This window comes from Bufo gargarizans, chromosome 3, assembly GCF_014858855.1.
Source record: "Bufo gargarizans isolate SCDJY-AF-19 chromosome 3, ASM1485885v1, whole genome shotgun sequence".
NCBI lineage: Eukaryota > Metazoa > Chordata > Amphibia > Anura > Bufonidae > Bufo > Bufo gargarizans.
Window position 1 is genome coordinate 602,594,696 of NC_058082.1, and position 24,755 is coordinate 602,619,450.

Below are 24,755 nucleotides of genomic sequence, written 5' to 3' on the forward strand. Positions count from 1 at the left end.
CCTCAGAGCAACTTTAACAAGCAGTTGGAGATCCTTGCTACCTGCTGGATCAGAGTTGGACACTTCTCAAAAAATCCACAAGCAAAGCAAAGCTAACCATCTGTCCAAGTCCACATAGGACAGAAAACAAACACAGGGTATGGGGGCTAGATACCCTTATATAGGCCCAGGGGTCTCAAATTAGTAATTAATTTAAGTTAATAGTTCCATCAGTCCTACTAGTAGACAGGGGCAGAAATACCCTATTATTGTGCCGCCGGTTAGGACATAAGGGAATCCTACAATACAATATACATAAAAGGAATATAGTCACACAGAAAACACACAAGAAATGCATAATTTTTTTATATAATTTAAGTCTAAATGCACCTGTTTTCATAATCCGCAAAGCTCCTAGATTGAGTGACCTGGTGTGACTATCCCTTCCATTGAATTTAGAAAACACCCTTTGTATGCCGGCAGACCTGATACCAGAGACATCTCTCCCATGTGCTTCTCTCACGTGTTGGAGAAATCTAGGGGAACCTTTTCCTCTTTTCACCGAATTGAGATGATACCTTATATGTTGCCATTCTGGGGCCATAACTTTTCTATTTTTCCATTCACATAACCGTATGAGGGCTTTGATTTTTGCTGGACAAGTTGCATTTTGTAATTCCACCATTTAATATTGCTTACGATGTAGTGAGGAGTAGAGATGTCGCGAACATAAAATTTTCAGTTTGCGAACGTGAATTTCTGCAAATGTTCGCGAACCGGGCGAACCGCCATTGACTTCAATAGGCAGGCGAATTTTAAAACCCACAGGGACTCTTTCTAGCCACAGTAGTGATGGAAAAGTTGTTTCAAGGAGACTAACACCTGGAATGTGGGGATCCATGGCAAAACTCCCATGGAAAATTACATAGTTGACACAGAGATGGATTTTAATACATAAAGGGCATAAATCAACTAACAATCCTAAATTTCTTTGAACAACGTGGTTTAAAACATCCAGTGTGTGTATACGATCAGGTATGTTGTTGTATCGATCAGGTAGTGTAAGGGTTACGCCAGCTTCACAGACATTGACAGACCAAACTCCCCTTTTAATGCACCGCAAACAGCCGCAAACAGTCCATTTGCCCAACCGCAAACTTCCCATTTGCACAAGGTTGGATACCAAGCTAGCCATGTCCCGTTGGTGTCATTGAAGCTTTCTTCCTCCACCCAGCCACGTACAACACCAAGGGTCCCGGAAAGGTGAATTGAATAGATTTTTCGAATAGGGAGATGGTTAACAAAATTCTGGCTCCCTCCCCTTTGTTTGAATCCACGCCACGGTCACTGCGTCTGCGCCGTGCAATTTACTGTCACACCCGATATGAGTGGTATTATCTGTTGTACTATTCTCATCAGTTTAATCCCTGTTACATCCCCTTTCCGGGGACGTGCGTCGAATTGATTAATCATTGTCAAATTAACGACATTCTGAAATAATTTTGTTCTGAGCTCTGTACTTGCTTTGCATTGGAATTGATGGGGATTTTTTTAATTGTCTGCATTATTTCTAATAAACTATTAAGAGACTTTATTATGATTTTGATGTATAAAAAACCCATACAACTTAAAAAAAAATAATGATCGCTTTTAGTCTGATCATAATGAAGCAACGGCCTTATCATCTGGGGTGTGGCAACATTGCCAACACACTCATAGAGGTGATGATCGCTTCATTGTGATACGCAAGCCCCTTCACCACAACAAGCTACCGATCACAAAGGGGAATTGACACATGTATGTGCCTTTTTTTTGTTTTTGCAGCCACAGTGCAGCACTAGAGGCCATAAAAATTAGGCATGTACACATGCCTGAAAAATTAGGTATTGTTGCAGCCGCTGCTGTAGCAGCGGCCGGAAAAATGGATGTTTTCCAGGCAGAAAGGTGACTAAAACATTGCGGCTTGAACTCTAGTTGGTGGCGGAGAATTCACGAAAGTCATCCGGTATGCAGACATTAAATACAGCAGCGTGGGGACCATTTTGAGGCCAAGGCATGTCATCAGGCCTTTTGTTAGTCAAACGTATCCCCTACTGTCAGTCCCTTCGGGATCCATGCCTCATTCATCTTAATGAAGATGAGGTAATCAACACTTTTTTGACCAAGGCGACTTCTTTTATCAGTGACAATGCCTCCTGCTGCACTGAAGGTCCTTTCTGACAGGACACTTGAAGCGGGACAGGCCAGAAGTTCTATCACAAACTGGGATAGTTCAGGCCACAGGTCAAGCCTGCACACCCAGTAGTCAAGGGGTTCATCGCTCCTCGGAGTGTCGATATCTGCAGTTAAGGCGAGGTAGTCTGCTACCTGTCGGTTGAGTCGTTCTCTAAGGCTGGATCCCGAAAGGGCTGTGGCGATGTGTAGGACTGAAAAAGCTCTGCATGTCCTCCATCAACAACACATCTGTAAAGCGTCCTGTCCTTGCCACCGTGGTCATGGTAGGAGGAGGATTACTTTCCCCTCTTCCCCTGTTAGATTCCCGTTGTGCTGTGACATCCCCCTTATAAGCTATGTAAAGCATATTTTTTAGTTTGGTTTTGAACCGCCACTTTCTGCTTATACCGGGGGTCTAGTAGCGTGGCCACCCAGTACAGGTCGTTCTCCTTCATCCTTTTTATACGAGGGTCCCTCAACAGACATGACAGCATGAAAGATCCCATTTGCACAAGGTTGGATGCCGAGCTACTCATTTCCCGTTCCTCCTCGTCACTGGTCAATGACATCCTCCTCCTCACTGGTCAATGGGGTTCTTCCCCCCAGCCACGTACAACACCACGGGTCCCAGATAGGTGACAACAACGAGCACCGTGGGATGCCTGCTGTGGTTGGTCTTCCTCCTCAAAGCCACATTCCTCCTCTGACTCCTCTTCCTCATACTCCTCTTGCAGCGTTGCCGCAGATCCGGCAAGCGATGATGACAAGGCTGTTTCTGGTGGTGATGGTGACCACAACTTTTCCTCTTCACGCTCATCTACAGCCTGATCCAGCACTCTTTGCAGGGCATGCTCCAGGAAGAAAACAAATGGGATGAGGTCGCTGATGGTGCCTTCGGTGCGACTGACTAGGTTTGTCACCTCCTCAAAAGGACGCGTGATCCTACAGGCATTGCGCATGAGCGTCCAGTAACGTGGCAAAAAAATTCCCAGCTCCGCAGAGGCTCTCCTAGCACCCCGGTCATACAAATACTCGTTGACGGCTTTTTCTTGTTGGAGCAGGCGGTCGAACATTAGGAGTGTTGAATTCCAACGTGTCGGGCTGTCGCAAATCAAGCGCCTCACTGGCATGTTGTTTCGGCGCTGAATGTCTGAAAAGTGCGCCATGGCTGTGTAGGAACGCCTGAAATGGCCACACACCTTCCTGGCCTGCTTAAGGACGTCCTGTAAGCCTGGGTACTTAGACACAAAGCGTTGTACGATGAGATTCAACACATGTGCCATGCACGGCACATGTGACAACTTGCCCAAATTCAATGCCGCCAACAAATTGCTTCCATTGTCACACACCACTTTGCTGATCTCCAGTTGGTGCGGGGTAAGCCACTGATCCACCTGTGCGTTCAGGGCGGACAGGAGTGCTGGTCCGGTGTGGCTCTCTGCTTTCAGGCAAGTCAACCCCAAGACAGCGTGACACTGTCGTATCCGGGATGTGGAATAGCCCCTGGGGAGCTGGGGGGATTCAGTTGATGTGCAGCCAGACGCCGCAGCAGAAGAGGACTCAGTCGAGGAGGTTATGGAAGAGGATGGAGTAGGAGGAGTAGAGGAGGTGGCAGTAGGCCTGCCTACAAGTCGTGGCAGTGTCACCAACTCCGCTGCAGAGCCACGCATTCCATGCTTGGCAGCCGTCAGCAGGTTGACCCAATGCGCAGTGTAGGTGATATACCTGCCCTGACCAGGTATCAGTGGTCAGATGTACCTTGCCCCAACACTGTATGCCAGAGATGCCATGACTTCCTTTTCAATCACTGAGTAGAGGTTTGGGATTGCCTTATTTGAAAAAAAAAAATTGTCCGGGTACCTTCCACTGTGGTGTCCCAATAGAGACAAATTTTTTGAAGGCCTCCGACTCCACCAGCTGGTATGGTAAAAGCTGGCGGGCTAAGAGTTCCGTCAAGCCAGCTGTCAGACGCCGGGCAAGGGGGTGACTCTGTGACATTGGCTTCTTACGCTCAAACATTTCCTTTACAGACACCTGACTGTGGGCAGATGAGATGGAATTGCTGAAGGTGAGAGGTGGAGTGGCGGGTGGTTGAGAGGGGGCAAGGAGGACAGCAGTGGTTGACATGGCTGAAGATGCTGGACCAGGAGGAGGATGGTGGCTTTGAGCTTGTGTGCTGCTTCTACTCGTCATCATGTGTTGATCCCATAGGCGTTTCTGATGTGCGATCATGTGCCTTCGCAAAGCAGGTGGGTGTTGGATTTCCCACGACTCAGTTTCTTTTGGCACAGGTTGAAAATGGCATCGCTGTTGTCAGAGGCAGACACACAAAAAAAGTGCCACACTGCTGAGCTTTGCAATGACGGCATTCTGGTGCTGGCAACAGCATGCGTTGATTGGCGTGTCTGGCTGACCCCGGGTGCCGATACATGCTGTCTGACTGTGCAACTAGCAACTCGTCTCCTCCTTCTCTCTGTCTCCCCTTTTGAACTTTCCCCCTCTTCTTCTTCTCTTCGAGCAGGCACCCACGTGGCATCCACGGACACATCGTCATCATCAACCACTTCACTTGTATCTGACACCTCAGCAAAGGAAGCAGCAACGGGTACAACATCATCATCATCATCACACTGTACGTCCATGTGTGTAATGCTGCCTGACTGAGACATATCCCTGTTATCTACATCCCCTGGCAATAATGGTTGCGCATCACTAATTTCATACAACTGATGTGTAAATAACTCCTCTGAGGGATCAAGTGAAGCAGCTGTGGTGGCTGTGGTTGTAGTGGTGGTGGTGGCGGCGGGCAGGAGAGTGGTGACCAAAGCTGAGCTGGAGGAGGATGGTGCGTCAAGGTTCTTAGCGGAAGCTGTTGAAGATTGGGTGTCCTGTGTAAGCCAGTCAACTATTTTCTCCGAATTTTTTGGGTTCAGGGTACGTGGCCTCTGAACACTGGGCATTATTCCAGGGCCAGTGGAAATCACAGCACCACGACCAAGACGGCCCCTGCGGGATGTCCTGCCTCTGCCTGACATTTTTTTTTAGATAAGTGGTTTATGTGTGCAAGGTACTGTGCCACCCTATAAAAGTTGTGGGCAGTGGACACAGTACAGTCTGTGTGGGCCTGACACACACGGGCTTGCAATTTGCAAAAGTGATAATATCACAGAAAAATGTAAATAGAATTTTTTTTATTTGCAAGGTATTTGAGTGAATGACACCCTGTAACGGTATGAGTGGAGACCTAGCCAGTGGCCACAATACAGTCTGTGTGGGCCTGACACACACGGGCTTGCAAATGTGATTATATCAAAGAAAAATTTTAAATATAATTTTTTTTTATCTGCGAGGTATTTTCTGTTACACCCTGTATGAATGGTGTGCACACAGTGCTGTCTATGACTGAGCCTGCAGCCTCTCACACACGGGCAGCCAGGCAACTGCAATATATACAGGTCATTCTCAAAAAATTAGCATATTGTGATAAAGTTCATTATTTTCTGTAATGTACTGATAAACATTAGACTTTCATATATTTTAGATTCATTACACACCAACTGAAGTAGTTCAAACCTTTTATTGTTTTAATATTGATGATTTTGGCATACAGCTCATGAAAACCCAAATTTCCTATCTCAAAAAATTAGCATATCATGAAAAGGTTCTCTAAACGAGCTATTAACCTAATCATCTGAATCAACTAATTAACTCTAAACACCTGCAAAAGATTCCTGAGGCTTTTAAAAACTCCCAGCCTGGTTCATTACTCAAAACCGCAATCATGGGTAAGACTGCCGACCTGACTGCTGTCCAGAAGGCCACCATTGACACCCTCAAGCAAGAGGGTAAGACACAGAAAGAAATTTCTGAACGAATAGGCTGTTCCCAGAGTGCTGTATCAAGGCACCTCAGTGGGAAGTCTGTGGGAAGGAAAAAGTCTGGCAGAAAACGCTGCACAACGAGAAGAGGTGACCGGACCCTGAGGAAGATTGTGGAGAAGGACCGATTCCAGACCTTGGGGGACCTGCGGAAGCAGTGGACTGAGTCTGGAGTAGAAACATCCAGAGCCACCGTGTACAGGCGTGTGCAGGAAATGGGCTACAGGTGCCGCATTCCCCAGGTCAAGCCACTTTTGAACCAGAAACAGCGGCAGAAGCGCCTGACCTGGGCTACAGAGAAGCAGCACTGGACTGTTGCATGTCATTCGGAAATCAAGGTGCCAGAGTCTGGAGGAAGACTGGGGAGAGGGAAATGCCAAAATGCCTGAAGTCCAGTGTCAAGTACCCACAGTCAGTGATGGTCTGGGGTGCCATGTCAGCTGCTGGTGTTGGTCCACTGTGTTTTATCAAGGGCAGGGTCAGTGCAGCTAGCTATCAGGAGATTTTGGAGCACTTCATGCTTCCATCTGCTGAAAAGCTTTATGGAGATGAAGATTTCATTTTTCAGCACGACCTGGCACCTGCTCACAGTGCCAAAACCACTGGTAAATGGTTTACTGACCATGGTATTACTGTGCTCAATTGGCCTGCCAACTCTCCTGACCTGAACCCCATAGAGAATCTGTGGGATATTGGGAAGAGAAAGTTGAGAGACGCAAGACCCAACACTCTGGATGAGCTTAAGGCCGCTATCGAAGCATCCTGGGCCTCCATAACACCTCAGCAGTGCCACAGGCTGATTGCCTCCATGCCACGCTGCATTGAAGCAGTCATTTCTGCAAAAGGATTCCCGACCAAGTATTGAGTGCATAACTGAACATAATTATTTGAAGGTTGACTTTTTTTGTATTAAAAACACTTTTCTTTTATTGGTTGGATGAAATATGCTAATTTTTTTAGATAGGAATTTTGGGTTTTCATGAGCTGTATGCCAAAATCATCAATATTAAAACAATAAAAGGCTTGAACTACTTCAGTTGGTGTGTAATGAATCTAAAATATATGAAAGTCTAATGTTTATCAGTACATTACAGAAAATAATGAACTTTATCACAATATACTAATTTTTTGAGAAGGACCTGTATATATATATATATATATATATATATATACATATATATTAAAAAAGAACACTAATGTACCAGCCCTGAAAAGGGCTTTTTCTATTCGGAACATCACTAGTGAGGAGCTGGAAACATTTCACAAGAGTTTGATGTGTTTTGTTCTTATACAGTTCCATATACGATAAAACTGACAAGTTCAATTCATTCTCCAGGTGAGTATGATCACGACAATACCAAATATGTATAGTTTTTCTTCCTTTTTTTATACTGAAAAAAATAAAAACTTTTAGAAAAAGTTATTTCATACTCTGACCCCTATAACTTTTTGTAGTTGTGTGTATGGAGTTCCGTTAGGGCAGGGCGATCTGTAATTTTCATTGATACAATTTTAGGGTGTGTACTTCTTTTTGATCACTTTCTATTTCATTTTTTGGGGGAGGAGCGACCAAATAACGGGGAATTGGCCATATTGACCTTTTTTTTTTTCATGTCGCCACTTTCCATATAATATAATTATTTTCTAATTGTAATCGTACGAGTATTTTTGCACAAGATGTGTATTATTTTGTTATTTTTAAGGTTTTGTTAATATTATTTTGATTATTTGAATTTATATTTATTTATTTTCTTAAAAAAACACTTTTATTTACTCTTTTGAACTTTTTTGGATTGCTTCTTCCATAGATTTAGCATCAGAGTCTATGGGGATTATACTGTGTTCCTATGGAGCCCTGCCACAGAAAGCTCCTAATCACTTCAGCCATGGGACTACAGTATATATAAAGGAGAACACAAACCTATTTTTATTTTCCTTCAGATTTCTGTATAGCAATGTATCTCTATCCTGGTTCCTTGTTCTGTAAAATGCTTGTCTTTTATAAGAGATTCATAATAACCCCTCTGCCACAATCTTTCCATCAGTTATGTGGATTGCTCAAGAAAACCACCATATTGGCTGTTAATCCTGCGCAATCCCAGAAACTGGCTATATGGCGTGGCTCTTTTTACTTCATTGGGTGTCTATGTCACACTTGCAGAGACCCTGAGGTACCAGCTGAGGTGTGACTACCAGGGAAACAGGGGAGGAGGCTGTTTTTGGGCCCCGAACTCAGGAAGGTGCCCCGGAGAGGGACAAATGGATTTATTTTCAGTGCCCAGGGAACAGTATAGTGTCCTAGCACTGGTGTTACTCACCGCTATCTTGTCTTTTTCTCTGGAGGCTTGCGCTGCACTAAGTCCTGGCAGAGCACAGCTTTAGGCCTATTGCACACGACCGTATGGCTTTTTCAGTGTTTTGCGGTCCGTTTTTCATGGATCCGTTGTTCCGTTTTTTGTTTCCGTTGTGTTTCCGTTTCTGTTCCGTTTTTCCGTTCCGTTTTTCCGTATGGCATATACAGTATACAGTAATTACATAGATAAAATTGGGCTGGCCATAACATTTTCAATAGATGGTTCAGGAATCTTTTCGGATGCATTTCCGTATGTGTTCCGTTTTTTTTGCGGATCCATTGACTTGAATGGAGCCACGGACCGTGATTTGCAGGCAATAATAGGACATGTTCTATGTTAAAACGGAACGGAAAAACGGAAATACGGAAACGGAATGCATACGGAGTACATTCAGTTTTTTTTGCGGAACCATTGAAATGAATGGTTCCGTATACGGACCGTATACGGAACGCAAAAAACGGCCAGTAAACGGGAAAAAAAAACGGCTGTGTGCAATAGGCCTTAGGACGTGACGTAGTGTGTGTAGACGCACACTGTGACCTGATGCTGTGTGGTCAGGTCACTGTGTAGTGTGTGCCTAGACGCAGTGCAGCACAAAGAACAGAGGCGCCCCTTGGAGGAGAAGAGGGATGATTTTTATTTTATTGCTCCTGTCTGAGATCTGCACTAAAGGCACGGAGGAGTGGGGCTCCATTCAAAAATTTGCTGTGGGGCCCAGTAAGTACTAGTTATGCCACTGGGTACCAGTACAATATAAAATCCCCAAAATTGGCTCCATTTTGCAAACAAATCTTTTGAGGATTTCACCTAGGGAGTTTAGTGATTGGCTTGAATTTTTTAAGATTAGACCACAATAATCAAAAATGAGTACAACAATACCCCCTACTATATGTGTTCATTAACTGCTGTATGGGCACACTGCAGGGTTCAGAAGGGAAGGAGTGCCATGTGCACTTGAGGATTAGTTTATTTATTGCGAGGTATTTTCTGTCACACCCTGTATGAATGGTGTTCACTGTGCACACAGTGCTGTCTATGACTGAGCCTGCAGCCTCTCACACACGGGCAGCCAGGAAACTGCAATATACAGTACAGACCAAAAGTTTGGACACACCTTCTCATTCAAAGAGTTTTCTTTATTTTCAGGACTATGAAATTTTAGATTCACACTGAAGGCATCAAGACTATGAATTAACACATGTGGAATTATATACATAACAAAAAAGTGTGAAACAACTGAAAATATGTCATATTCTAGGTTCTTCAAAGTAGCCATTGGCTCCATTTTGCAAACAAATCTTTTGAGGATTTCACCTAGGGAGTTTAGTGATTGGCTTGAATTTTTTAAGATTAGACCACAATAATAAAAAATGAGTACAACAATACCCCCTACTATATGTGTTCATTAACTGCTGTATGGGCACACTGCAGGGTTCAGAAGGGAAGGAGTGCCATGTGCACTTGAGGATTAGTTTATTGATTTCTGCAGGTTCTGAGGATAAAGAAATAAAGAAACCCCAAGAAGCGACCTCATTTTAGAAAGGTGCCTAACAGCATTAAATCTATGCCAGCTCACATGCTGGTATAGATTTAGATAATTTTTTACACCAAAAAGTGGCGTAGAAAATGATAAATGAGATGTGCCTACCAGCCCCTAGCCTTCCGACCGCACCCACAATTGTAGACCTGGCGTGAGCGGGAAGAAGTCGCAGATAGTGACGGCGCAACGGTTAGTCTAATTTAGGAGTATTTCAGTATAATAAATGACCCCCTTGGTCTTGTGTGACGGCTCATTTATTACCAGATGAAAGGACATTTCCATTAGAACCATTTTTGGGCACATAAGATTTTTTGATCGCTCAATATGTTTTTTGCAAGGCGAGGTGACCAAAAAATGGCTGTTCTGGCATAGTTTTTATTTATTTCAGCTGACGGGATAGATCAGGTGATGTTTTTATAGACCCGGACAAGGCAATACCTATTATATGTGTTTATTTCTATTTATTATATGTGTTTATTTCTATTTTTACACGTGTAAATGGTTTGATTAGGGGAAAGGGGAACTTTTCTCACATACAGGAAAGCACTGAGATAACAGCGTCCTGTCCCTTTAAATTTCATCTTCGATATGTCACTGCTCAGCAGCCAATGGGATCGCTGGATTTGAACTTGAAAGGAAACCAACGGTCATTGGTCCTCAGACCGTTAAAGGACGACGAGAGGTGAAGTTGGACGCTGGTGAGATCTCACACCCCTCATCTGACATAAGTGACGCTTATCTCATCTCCCATGATGCTTTACTTTTATCCTAAATCCTACCTGTCCCAGACACCACTAGGGCGAGCTAGCTGTATATGGAATTATACATATGGGTGTAGTGAGCTCCCCCTAGTGGCTGCTGCAGGATTTTATGGCTCTGTGAGGGGAGCGCTCTGCTGGGTCTGTCTATGGGGGTACTCTGCTGGCAATATACTTTATTCAGGGCACTGTGCTGGCATTATATACTGTATGGGGGCACTCTGATGTTATTGGCAATAAGGGGTATTATTTAGCCATGTTGATGCACTTCAGCTGCTATTTTGGGGCTGCTAACTGTAAATATGGGCAGATTACATAATTATATATCTGTACAGGACATCAGTACAACCCAGTCTGCATTATGGGGGAGATTTATCAGAACTGGTGCAAAGGAAAACTGCCTTGGTTGCCCATAGCAACCAATCAGATTCCACCTTTCATTTTTCATAGCTGCTTTGGAAAATGAAAGGAACGATCACATTGGTTGCTATAGGCAACTGAGCCAGTTTACCTTTACACCATGAATCTCCCCTCTGTGTCTATGTGCAGTATTATGTATATGGGCCCTTCTACTATAAGATACACTACAAATACCCACTAAAGGCCACACCCCTTATGTATCTATCAGTATATGTATACTCCATGATCATATGTGATTTTCATCCTCCTCCATGTAAAGTGAATGTCCGCCTTTTATCATCAGATCATTTTTAGATACTGATTAATTGCTTTATATATATTTATAGTGATCAGAGCTAAGTTTTACTGATACAAAGCTCCAGAACCTCTGCTCTGACTTGAGCTAGAGTTGAATATAACATTACAGCTGACTAAGGCCACCACTAGAGGGAGCTTACTGATCACTGTCTATATATAAAACTAATTATACAATCTGCAGTATGTTCCTCGGCTCCCCCTAGTGGAGGCTGCTGGCAGCTAGAGTTTATTAGCTTAACCTATGGTTTTGGAGCTCTGTATAAAGAAAGCTGATCACTGACTGCTATAAAGATATAAGAAGAAATGAAAGAGGTTCTCCAGGACTTCCATAGTGTAACCCCTAGGACAGGTCATCAGTGTGTGATCACAGGGGTCCTACACCTGGAAGGACATTCACTGTCTTTATCAGAACTGTGGCTAAGTCTCTTTTATGGGTTAACAGATCGCGCTATGACTTCTGAAATTTTGGATAAGCACAGTATGGCAGCGGGCAGGACTTCTTTCGAGGTAAGTGGCTTCATTGTAAACTGACCCCTTGTCCTATCACCCATGAGGATTGGTAAGTGGTCAATGACTGTATTCTCTTCTCTTGAGGACATCTACTGCCACCAAGCCAGCATTTATGAACTTGGACTCTCCTCAAGTGAGTATTTTTAGTAATAAGACTAGACAATGAAAACTGGATATGAACTCTAGGTTTAGACTGATCTGAAGTAAACTCATGATCTGGTTGTGTTCTCTCTGCAGCTTATCCCCGTACAATTGAGGAGAGAAACCTACAAAACCTCATCTACTGCATTAGATTCCTCCCGTCTCCAATCTTCAAGATGGAGGTGAGTGATCCTACTACCTGTCATATTGTACTTATAACAGATTCCTCCATGTTCTGTCTATAGATATGAAGGTTTTATAGGAACGTCTCATAGACATGTGACTTAATCTGTTTTTAGCGCCTCATGCCGACGAACCGTGAAGCTCAGAGGAAATATCTGCCTTTTCCTCTGGAGGAAAAAGATCCAGAGCCGGCACCGACGATGGCAAGCCACCTGTGCGAAGATCTGAAGGTGAAGATGCAGGATGAGAGTACTGAGAAGAAGGAGGAAAAAGAAGAGAGGATGGTCAAACAGAATGTGGATATGAAGAGCAAGAACCTGAGAAGAGTTCAACATCAGGCTGGAAGAAGACAGAAGATCCGCCAGCCAACCACCTTCCAGTATGTGAACACCAACCTGAGAGGAAAGAAGAACATCCTCTGGACCATCCTCTTCAAACCATTCTGCCGGTGAAGGATGGTAAGAAGCTGTAAGACCACCAGCAGCAACCAAATCTAAAAATAAAAAAAATCTGTTATTAAATATTAATACTTAGGCAATAGCAATAGGCTAAAGGGTATTTATATAGTCAATAAATCTATAACAATAGTAAAAATAAAAAAAACAATAATAATTATTAGAAAACATAGAAATAACATCAGGGGTTTGATCCAGGGTTCTAGGACTGATCGCCTTTTCAGAGGGTCGAGAAGGAATTTTTCCCCTGTGACACCAATTGGCTGAATGTGTCCAGGGGTTTTCGCTTCTTCTGGATCAAACGCTTTAGGAATAGGGATGTAGTCTATAGTAATAGTAAGAAGAATTTAGGCTAAGTAACTAAAACATTACATTATAATAGGGATCAGGGGGCTTGATCCAGGGTTCCAGGACTGATAGCCTTTTCCCGGGGTCAAGAAGGAATTTTCCCCCTGTGAAACCAATTGGCTGAATGTGTCCAGGGGTTTTCGCCTTCTTCTGGATCAAAAGCTTTAGGGATAGGGATCTAGTATATAGTAATAGTAAGAAGTATTTAAGCTAATTGACTAAAACAATACATTATAATAGGGATCAGGGAGCTTGATCCAGGGTTCTAGGACTGATTGCCTTTTCCTGGGGTCGAGAAGGAATTTTTTCTCTGTGACACAAATTGGCCGGATGTGTCCAGGGGTTTTTGCCTTCTTCTGGATCAAAAGCTTTAGGGATAGGGATCTAGTATATAGTAATAATTTGCTGTATTTAGGCTAATTAGCTAAAACAATAAATTATAATAGGGATCAGGGGGCTTGATCCAGGGTTCCAGGACTGATTACCTTTTGCCGGGGTCGAGAAGGAATTTTTCCCCTGTGACACTAATTGGCTTAATGTGTCCAGGGGTTTTGGCCTTCTTCTGGATCAAACCCTTTAGGGATAGGGATCTAGTCTATAGTAATAGTAAGAAGTATTTAGGCTAATTGACTAAAACAATAAATTTTAATTGGGATCAGGTTGCTTGATCCAGGGTTCTAGGACCGATCGCCTTTTCCTGGGGTCGAGAAGGAATTTTTCCCCTGTGACACTAATTGGCCGGATGTGTCCAGGGGTTTTCGCCTTCTTCTGGATCAAACGCTTTAGGGATAGGGATCTAGTCTATAGTAATAATTTGCCGTATTTAGGCTAATTAGCTAAAACAATAAATTATAATAGGGGTCAGGGGGCTTGATCCAGGGTTTCAGGACTGATCGCCTTTTCCGGGGTCGAGAAGGAATTTTTCCCCTCCGACACTAATTGGCTGAATGTGTCCAGGGGTTTTCGCCTTCTTCTGGATCAAACGCTTTAGGGATAGGGATCTAGTCTATAGTAATAGTAAGAAGTATTTAGGCTAATTGACTAAAACAATAAATTATAATAGGGATTAGGGGACTTGATCCAGGGTTCTAGGACTGATCGCCTTTTCCCGGGGTCGAGAAGGAATTTTTCCCCTGTGACACTAATTGGCTGAATGTGTCCAGGGGTATTCACCTTCTTCTGGATCAAACGCTTTAGGGATAGGGATCTAGTCTATAGTAATAATTTGCCGTATTTAGGCTAATTAGCTAAAACAATAAATTATAATAGGGGTCAGGGGGCTTGATCCAGGGTTTCAGGACTGATCTCCTTTTCCCGGGGTCGAGAAGGAATTTTTCCCCTGTGACACTAATTGGCTTAATGTGTCCAGGGGTTTTGGCCTTCTTCTGGATCAAACCCTTTAGGGATAGGGATCTAGTCTATAGTAATAGTAAGAAGTATTTAGGCTAATTGACTAAAACAATAAATTATAATAGGGATTAGGGGACTTGATCCAGGGTTCTAGGACTGATCGCCTTTTCCTGGGGTCGAGAAGGAATTTTTCCCCTGTGACACTAATTGGCCGGATGTGTCCAGGGGTTTTCGCCTTCTTCTGGATCAAACGTTTTAGGGATAGGGATCTAGTCTATAGTAATAATTTGCCGTATTTAGGCTAATTAGCTAAAACAATAAATTATAATAGGGGTCAGGGGGCTTGATCCAGGGTTTCAGGACTGATCGCCTTTTCCCGGGGTCGAGAAGGAATTTTTCCCCTCCGACACTAATTGGCTGAATGTGTCCAGGGGTTTTCGCCTTCTTCTGGATCAAACGCTTTAGGGATAAGGATCTAGTCTATAGTAATAGTAAGAAGTATTTAGGCTAATTGACTAAAACAATAAATTATAATAGGGATTAGGGGACTTGATCCAGGGTTCTAGGACTGATCGCCTTTTCCCGGGGTCGAGAAGGAATTTTTCCCCTGTGACACTAATTGGCTGAATGTGTCCAGGGGTATTCACCTTCTTCTGGATCAAACGCTTTAGGGATAGGGATCTAGTCTATAGTAATAATTTGCCGTATTTAGGCTAATTAGCTAAAACAATAAATTATAATAGGGGTCAGGGGGCTTGATCCAGGGTTTCAGGACTGATCTCCTTTTCCCGGGGTCGAGAAGGAATTTTTCCCCTGTGACACTAATTGGCTTAATGTGTCCAGGGGTTTTCGCCTTCTTCTGGATCAAACGCTTTAGGGATAGGGATCTAGTCTATAGTAATAGTAAGAAGTATTTAAGCTAATTGACTAAAACAATAAATTATAATAGGGATTAGGGGGCTTGATTCAGGGTTCTAGGACTGATCGCCTTTTCCTGGGGTCGAGAAGGAATTTTTCCTCTGTGACACAAATTGGCCGGATGTGTTCAGGGGTTTTCGCCTTCTTCTGGATCAAAAGCTTTAGGGATAGGGATCTAGTCTATAGTAATAATTTGCCGTATTTAGGCAAATTAGCTAAAACAATAAATTATAATAGGGATCAGGGGGCTTGATCCAGGGTTCCAGGACTGATTGCCTTTTCCCGGGGTCGAGAAGGAATTTTTCCCCTGTGACATCAATTGGCTGAATGTGTCCAGGGTTTTTTGCCTTCTTCTGGATCAAACACTTTAGGGATAGGGATCTAGTCTATAGTAATAGTAAGAAGTATTTAGGCTAATTGACTAAGGCTACTTTCACACTAGCGTTCATAGGTCCGTTCGTGAGCTCCGTTTGAAGGAGCTCACGAGCAGACCCGAACGCCTCCGTCCAGCCCTGATGCAGTCTGAATGGAGCGGATCCGCTCAGACTGCATCAGTCTGGCGGCGTTCAGCCTCCGCTCCGCTCGCCTCCGCACGGACAGGCGGACAGCTGAACGCTGCTTGCAGCGTTCAGCTGTCCGCCTGGCCGTGCGGAGGCGAGCGGATCCGTTCAGACTTCCAATGTAAGTCAATGGGAACGGATCCGCTTGAAGATGTCACCATATGGCTCAATCTTCAAGCGGATCCGTCCCCCATTGACTTTACATTGAAAGTCTGAACGGATCCGCTCAGGCTACTTTCACACTTAGAATTTTTCCTAAGTTATTAATGCAGACGGATCCGTACTGAACGGAGCCTCCGTCTGCATTAATATGATCGGATCCGTTCAGAACGGATCCGATCGAACGCTAGTGTGAAAGTAGCCTAAAACAATAAATTTTTATAGGGATCAGGTGGCTTGATCCAGGGTTCTAGGACCGATCGCCTTTTCCTGGGGTCGAGAAGGAATTTTTCCTCTGTGACACGAATTGGCCGGATGTGTCCAGGGGTTTTCGCCTTCTTCTGGATCAAAAGCTTTAGGTATAGGGATCTAGTAAAATATCATTAGAAATGTTAGTAATAATATTATAGTACTAATAACTCAGTATAATATATTATCAGGGATAGCAGAAGTATAATAAGGGGAATAATAGGAATAATTCTAATAGTGTAGTCTTATAATAAATAATAATAGGATAGTCATTAGTGTTAGTGTAGGAACCCACTTGAAGGAGGTCGCCGTGACGTGGCAAGTGGGCTTATACATTCTGATAAAAATGTATACTAAGAACCTCCTATCTATGTTTATGGCAGCAGTAGATGGCGGTACTTCATGTTGATGTGCGCTACACAAGATTTTGGTGATCTGTTCACTAGTGGTGCGGTGCTGTATCTGTGTGGTGGCCCTGAGCCAAAGTGCTTAGCCTGGCAGCAGGGGTTCTGTTGGACTGCTGGTTCCTCCCCTCACCAGTTACAGTAATACAGTAATAATAAGAATATAAAGGGTAATTATATTAATGTATTAATAATAATGATAAGAACATTTTGTAGAAATAAATGAGACGTTATCATTATAACCTTGTGTCGTCTCCATTATTTTCCATTTATTATGATCGTGCCTCCCCCTTCACTTTGCATATTGTCATCCGCACCTGTTATTACAGGGCGATGTGCTGCTGACGATTCAACATGCCTCATATACGAAGCAGTCACCTGATACATAAGCTGTTTGCTGGTTTGTCAAGTGATGAACCAATTGGGAAGGAATGTATTTGGCCATTGATTGGTCAGTCGTGGTGATGTGTGCGCCATGTGACACTTCAGTCTAGAGGAGACGGTCAGCGATGGACCTCAGAATTTGTCATCAATATCAGATTGGAGGGGGTCCGTTAACCCCACTGAACAGATGCTTTGGACCTCCACCAGATACATGGCAGTGGACAGAGCTGGAAGCACAAGACTCCATCCACGGTGTAGTGGCCTTGCCAGGTACTGCAGCTCAGCTCATAGAATAGGAGCAGTGCCTCAATACGGTGACACCAGAAACAAAAGAGTTAACAGAGCCTTCCATACACTGTATAATTTGAGCAGCAGCAGGTGCCTGGAATAGTAGGAACCCACTGATGTTAAGTCCTGAGGATAAGTGTGGGAGTCCAACTGCCAGTACCGACCATGAGAAAAGAGTCCACATGCTCTGAATGAATAGAGCGGCAGGTTGAGAATGTGCGCTGCCGCTCCATTCATGCCTGTGTGACCGCGAGAGACAGCCATGCACATGTGTCCGGCTAGTTCCTCCCGTCCCATAGAGATTAATGTAGAGGTGGTGGTCCCAGCAGCCTGCAGCTCCATTCACTTTTGGGTCTCTGTTAGATTGGTGGGGGTCCCAGCAGCCTGCAGCTGCATTCATTTCTGGGTCTCTGTGGGATTGGTTGAGGTCCGAGCAGCCTGACTCTCTATTCATTTCAAGGTTTCTGTTGAATTAGTGGAGGTCCTAGCAGTCTTCCACTACATTAATTTCAAGGTCTCTGTTGGATTGGTGGGGGTCCCAGCAGCCTGACGCTCCATTCTGGGGGCGCCTTAGAAAACCAAGCTGGAGAGCCAGCCTCAGAGCAGTCTCTTCTGAGATCTCTAACTTCAACAAGCAGTTGAAAATCCTTGCTATCTGCTGGATCAGAGGTGGACACTTCTCTAAAAATGTCACGGATGGTGTTGCAGAAAACTAGAAGACACAAATAAAGATCCGACTGACTTGATCCCAAACTAAGGAACATAAGGGTGAGCCCTATAAAAGCCCTAGAGCTCTCCCTGACTGCTCAGCCCATGCAAAGATCTTTATGATAGATAATTGCATTCCCTCGTACCTAGACTGTGTGACACCTGAAAACCCTATAATAGTGAGGGGACACGACCACCGGCTCCCTACACTTAATACGGAGGGAGTCCGGGTCACCTTGGATCAAGCCAACAGGAAAACACAAATAAAGGAACAGACTTAAAGACGAGGAAAATCTCTCCTCATCAGGTAAACCAGAAGACCCCTATCCAGAGAATGTCCCAAACTGCGGATGAAACCCATATGCACCAAAAAATGGTGACTTATCAGATGACTCCAGGCGACGGTTATTTAAAGCAAACTCCGAAAGGGACAAAAAAGAACACCAATCCTCCTGATTCTTAGTCACAAAACAGCGAAGATATGTCTCCAGATTCTGATTGACACGCTCTGTCTGGCCATTCGACTGCGGGTGAAAAGCAGAAGAGAACGACAACCGAACCCCCAAGCGAGAACAGAAGGCCTTCCAGAATCTGGAAACAAACTGCGTGCCCCTATCCGAGACTATGTCTGAAGAAATGCCATGCAGTTTGACAATGTGATCAACAAATGCCTGCGCCAGCGTTTTAGCATTGGGTAACCCAGGAAAAGGAATAAAATGCGCCATTTTGCTAAAACGGTCTACTACTACCAAAATCACAGTCTTCCCCGAGGAACGAGGCAGGTCCGTAATGAAGTCCATGGACAGATGTGTCCAAGGACGGGAAGGAATGGGTAACGGGAAGAGAGGACCCGATGGCCGTGAATGAGGGACCTTGGCACGAGCGCAGGCCGCCACAAAACCCTTAACCGTCTTAGGAAGAGCCGGCCACCTGAATCTCGGGGTAATGAGATCCACAGTGGCTCTGCTCCCCGGGTGCCCAGTAAGGACAGTATCATGATGCTCCTTAAAAACCTTGTGTCGTAAAGCGAGAGGCACAAACAACCTCCCAGGAGGACAAAGATCAGGAGCCTCTGCCTGGGCTGCCTGAACCTCTGCCTCCAAATCAGGGTAAAGAGCAGAGACGACCACACCTTCAGCCAAAATGGTACCCGGGTCTTCAAAGTTCCCCCCTCCCGGAAAACAACGTGACAGCGCATCGGCGTTCACATTTTTAACCCCAGGGCAGAACGTGACAACGAAATTAAACCTGGAAAAGAATAAAGACCATATGGCCTGTCTCGGGTTCAGACGCTTGGCTGACTCCAAGTAGGCCAGATTCTTATGGTCGGTAAACACGGTAATAGGGTGTCTGGCTCCCTCTAGCCAATGGCGCCATTCCTCAAAAGCTAATTTGATGGCCAACAACTCCCTATCTCCCACATCATAATTTCTCTCTGCGGAGGCAGAGTTTCTTTGAGAAAAAGGCACACGGTCACCATTTGGCAGGAGAGGGACCCTGAGACAAGACCACACCCACACCCACCTCTGAAGCGTCCACCTCAACAATGAAAGGTAGAGAGACATCAGGTTGTACCAAGATGGGAGCGGAAGCAAAACTCTCTTTGATACTAGAAAAGGCCTTACGCGCATCTACCGACCAGGAGGAAAAATCTACCCCCTTTTTAGTCATATCAGTGAGTGGCTTAACAACAGAGGAATAATTCAAAATGAACTTCCTGTAATATTTGGCAAAACCCAAAAAGCGCATCAGCGCCTTATGATTCTCAGGAAGCTCCCAATCAAGCACAGCGCGGACCTTCTCAGGGTCCATGCGAAAACCAGAAGCGGAGAGAAGAAAACCCAGAAATTGAATTTCTGGAACCGCAAACACATTTTTCCAGTTTAGCGTACAATTTATTCTCCCGCATGAGCAAGACCTGACGTAGGTGGTCCCTATGAGTTTTGAAATCAGGAGAAAAAATCAAAATGTCATCTAGATACACTAGTACAAATTTCCCCATTACATGATAAAAAATGCTGTTCACAAAATGTTGGAAGACGGCTGGAGCATTCATCAAACCAAAGGGCATAACCAAATTCTCAAAATGGCCCTCAGGAGTATTGAACGCCGTCTTCCATTCATCCCCTTCCCTGACCAGGTTGTATGCCCCTCTCAAATCTAACTTAGAAAAAAACTTTAGCCCCAACAATTTGGTTAAACAGGTCCAGGATCAGAGGAAGCGGATAAGGGTCACGAATTCTGATAGTGTTCAGCTCCCTGAAATCCAGACATGGTCTTAAAGAACCATCTTTTTTCTTAACAAAAAAAAAAACCAGCGGCAACAGGAGACGTCCCTTTCTCAGGCTCTCAGAGATATACGTACGCATAGCAACCCTTTCAGGTTTGGAGAGATTGTATAAACAAGATTTAGGCAACTTGGCGCCTGGGATGAGATTAATAGGGCAATCGTACTCCCGGTGAGAGGGCAGCTCCTGGACACCACTCTCTGAAAACACATCCGAAAATTCAGAGAGAAAAGATGGTAGAGTCTTGATAGAAACCTCTGAAAGAGACACCGAGAGGCAATTCTCTCTGAAAAAGTCACTCCAATTATTTATTTGCCTTGCTTGCCATTCAATGATGGAGTTATGTTTAGTGAGCCAGGGTAGCCCCAACACTAGAGGCATAGGTAATCCGCTTAGGACGAAACATGACACATCCTCAACATGAGCATCACCCACAGTCAAACGGATATTGTGAACTATGCGCTTTAACGATTTTTGAGAAAGTGGAGCGGAATCGATAGCAAATACAGGTATATCTTTTCCCAAAGTGCATACCTGAAAACCATGTGTTATAGCAAATTGACTATCAATGAGATTGACAGCTGCTCCACTATCTACAAAAGTCTCACAAAAAATGTTCTTGCTCTCTAGCGCCACCCTGACAGGTAGGACAAAACGGGAACTATAAGCAAACGGAAAAGCTTCAATTTCCGCATCAACCTTGCCAATGGTAACAAGTTTTTAGAGGATTTTTTTCTTTTAGTTTCTTTATTACCCTCAAAATTCTCCCTGAATCTTCTAGAGGGGCAAACATTTGCCAAATGATTTATGCCTCCACAACAGAAACAAACCCTGCCCTGAGAGCTGAATCTTCTACTATCAGAGGCAAGCAAACCCATCTGCATGGTCTCCTGCTCAGAGGGGATTGAGAGAGACTGAGACCCCTGCGCACTGAATGAGACAGCCCCACTGTCCTTGGACTGAATATGACAGAAAGGAGTGATCTCTCCTCTCTCTCTAAGACGCCTGTCAATACGAACAGCCTGAGACATGGCAGACTGCAAGGAGGCAGGTCACTCATGAAAGGCAAATGCATCTTTCAATCCCTCCGAAAGACCATAGCAAAATTGAATTCAGAGTGCAGCATCATTCCAACCAGTATCAGCTGCCCATCTCCGAAATTCTGAACAGTATATCTCAGCGGACTGTCTACCCTGGCATAAAAGACGCAGTTTAGATTCAGCCAGAGCAATACGATCCGGGTCATCATATATCTGACCCAGGGCTGCGAAAAACTCATTAACCGATCGGAGGGGCCGTGCCCCTAGCGGCAGCGAAAAGGCCCAAGACTGAGCGTTATCTCTGAGCAGCGAGATGATGATCCCCACCCTCTGCTCCTCATCACCAGAGGAATAGGGAAGTAGGCGAAAATTTAGTTTGCAAGCCTCTCTAAAACAAACAAAAATCTCACTACCCCCGGAGAACGTATCCAGGAGCGAGATCTTAGGCTCAAAACAAACTCCATGAACGCAAGCTGAACCGGTCACCTGAAACTGAGATACAGTTTTACGGAGGTCTGCTACCTCCAGTGAAAGACCCTGCATGCGTTCAGTCAAAAGTGAAACCGGATCCATGCTTAAGGCGGTTTTGGCGGTTTATAATGTCACGGATGGTGTTGCAGAAAACTAGAAGACACAAATAAAGATCCGACTGACTTGATCCCAAACTAAGGAACATAAGGGTGAGCACTATAAAAGCCCTAGAGCCCTCCCTGACTGCTCAGCCCATGCAAAGATCTTTATGATAGATAATTGCATGCCCTCGTACCTAGACTGTGTGACACCTGAAAACCCTATAATAGTAAGGGGACACGACCACCGGCTCCCTACACTTAATATGGAGGGAGTCAGGGTCACCTAGGATCAAGCCAACAGGAAATGAAGGAACAGACTTAACTGAGGAACCAGCAGTTGTGGCATCTAGCAGAGAGCACAATCCAGGAAGTTGTATAAACCGCAAAGTGATTCAGTATGGGAGGGGATATAAAGGGATGCAATCAATGCAACTAGATGACAGCTGAGAGAGGGAAACGAGATTACAAAACAAAACCAAAACAAAAGAACCTCAAGCAAGAGGTACTGAAGAACGTCTGTCAGAGCTTCTCAAAGATCTGGCGGTGACAAAAAATCCACAAGCAAAGCAAACCATCTGTCCAAGTCCACACAGGACTTTAAAAAACACAGGATAGGGAGGCTAGATACCTTTATATAGGCCCAGGGGTCTCTAATTAGTAATTAATTTAAGTTAACATTCCATCGGTCCTACTAGTAGACAGGGGCAGAAATACCCTATTATTGTGCCGCCGGTTAGGACATAAGGGAATCATACAATACAATATACATAAAAGGAATATAATTACACAGAAAACATACAAGAAATTCATATATTTTTTTTAGAAAAGTAAGGTAGGTAATTTCTATCATTTGAACCTAAATGCACCTGTTTTCATAATCCACAAAGCTCCTCGCTGTAGTAACATGGTGTGACCATCCTTTTCATTGTATGGAGAAAACACCCTTTGTATGCCGGCAGACCTGACACCAGAGACATCTCTCCCATGTGGTTCTCTCGCATGTCGGAGAAGCACTGAATGCGAGTTTCCTCGTCCTTCATGTTAACGATTCACATTTTTTCCTAAAATGTTTGCTGCACGTGTGAGGACATGGAGAAAGGAACTCTGGGAAGGCGGGATCACCCATACTGACATGCATGCAGTGAATCAGCAGCCAGCCCTGTGATGTCACAGCCCGATAAATACCGCAGCCATTTTAGATTCTGCCATTTCCCAGTGTACTTAGTCCAGGGAAAGACATCTGCAGGCGCTAGGGACAGTGATAGAAAAAACATTGTGCTAAAAAAAAACTATTTACAAGTGAAAGGAAAGATTGTTCAAGGTGTAGGGAAAGGATAGGGAGGAATCATTCCACAACATTTCTGTTGAACAGGGCTCAGTCGGAAAGGTGACAGCCCGGGTAATAGGAACATTCCTATTACACCTTGCAGCACTGACTGGGGATCCAAATTGCCATTATAGAGCTCTGTAATTACAGCAAACAGTTCTTATTAGGCATCTTTTACACAGGCGTCCGGGATTTGCTCCGGATGCGCCGCGCGCGCATTGCAGGAAACCCGCGCGAGTGTGCCCGCAATTTCAGTCAGTTTAGACTGCGATTGCGTTGCGTTGTTCAGTTTTTATCGCAGCTGGCATCGTCTTCTTTCTTCTTCTTTCAGGACCTGCAAAAGGACCTTTGATGACGTAATCGTCAGCGGTGAAGTCAGCACAGGTTCTGCTAAATGAAGAAGGAAGGTATTTGCAGCTCAGCGGTGCAGTAATCTGTAGTAAAGGCTTTTGTGGGGTGTTTTAGTGGAAAAAGAAAAAATATATTTGCCGCTTAGCGGTGCAGTTATTTCTTTTAAAGCCTTTTGTGATGTATGTTAGCGCAAAAAGACAAAAATATATTTGCCGCTCAGCGGTGCAGTTATTTCTTGTAAAGCCTTTTGTGAAGTGTATTAGCGCAAAAAGAAAAAATATATTTGCTGCTCAATGGTGTAGTTATCTGTAGTAAAGGCTTTATGGGGTGTTTTAGCGGAAAAAGAAAAAAAATATTTGCCACTCAGCAGTCCAGTTATTTCTTTTAAAGCCTTTTATGACGTATGTTAGCGCAAAAAACAAAAATATATTTGCCGCTCAGCGGTGCAGTTATTTCTTCTTGAGCCTTTTGTGACGTGTATTAGCACAAAAAGAAAAAATACATTTGCCGCTCAGCGGTGCAGTTATTTCTTGTTAAGCCTTTTGTGACGTGTATTAGTGCAAAAAGTAAAAATATATTTGCAGCTTAGCAGTGTAGTTATCTGTAGTAAAGGCTTTTGTGGGGTGCTTTAGCGGAAAAGAAAAAATATATATCAGCGGTGCAGTTACAGTATTTCTTGTAAAGCCTTTTGTGGTGTGTATTAGCGCAAAAAGAAAAAATACATTTGCCGCTTAGCGGTGCAGTTATTTCTTGTTAAGCCTTTTGTGACATGCATTAGCGCAAAAAGAAAAAATACATTTGCCGCTCAGCGGTGCAGTTATTTCTTGTTAAGCCTTTTGTGATGTGTATTAGCGCAAAAAGAAAAAATACATTTGCCGCTCTGTAGTGCATTAATCTGTTGTAAAGGCTTTTGTGGGGTGTTTTAATTTCCTTTTTACTAATTAATTGGATCTAATAGTATGTCATTTAAATGGAAATCCCAGCAGACGTGACTTGGATGCTCATAGAATTTTATTGTCATATATCAATATGTCCCATAATCTAGGACGCGTTTCGGCTAGACTGTCTTTTTCAACAACT

At 44.0% G+C, this 24,755-nt stretch overlaps 1 protein-coding gene across 1 annotated transcript in view; it reads right to left on the reverse strand.

Moving 5' to 3' along the window:
• Positions 1-12,762, reverse strand: part of ARL6 (ADP ribosylation factor like GTPase 6) — a 178,568-nt gene extending 165,806 nt beyond the window's left edge. The window contains exon 1 of the mRNA XM_044284495.1: positions 12,670-12,762. Coding sequence (XP_044140430.1) covers positions 12,670-12,701 — 32 coding nt within the window. The 5' untranslated portion in view covers positions 12,702-12,762. The remainder of the gene's footprint in view (positions 1-12,669) is intronic.
• Positions 12,763-24,755: the final 11,993 nt, after the last annotated feature.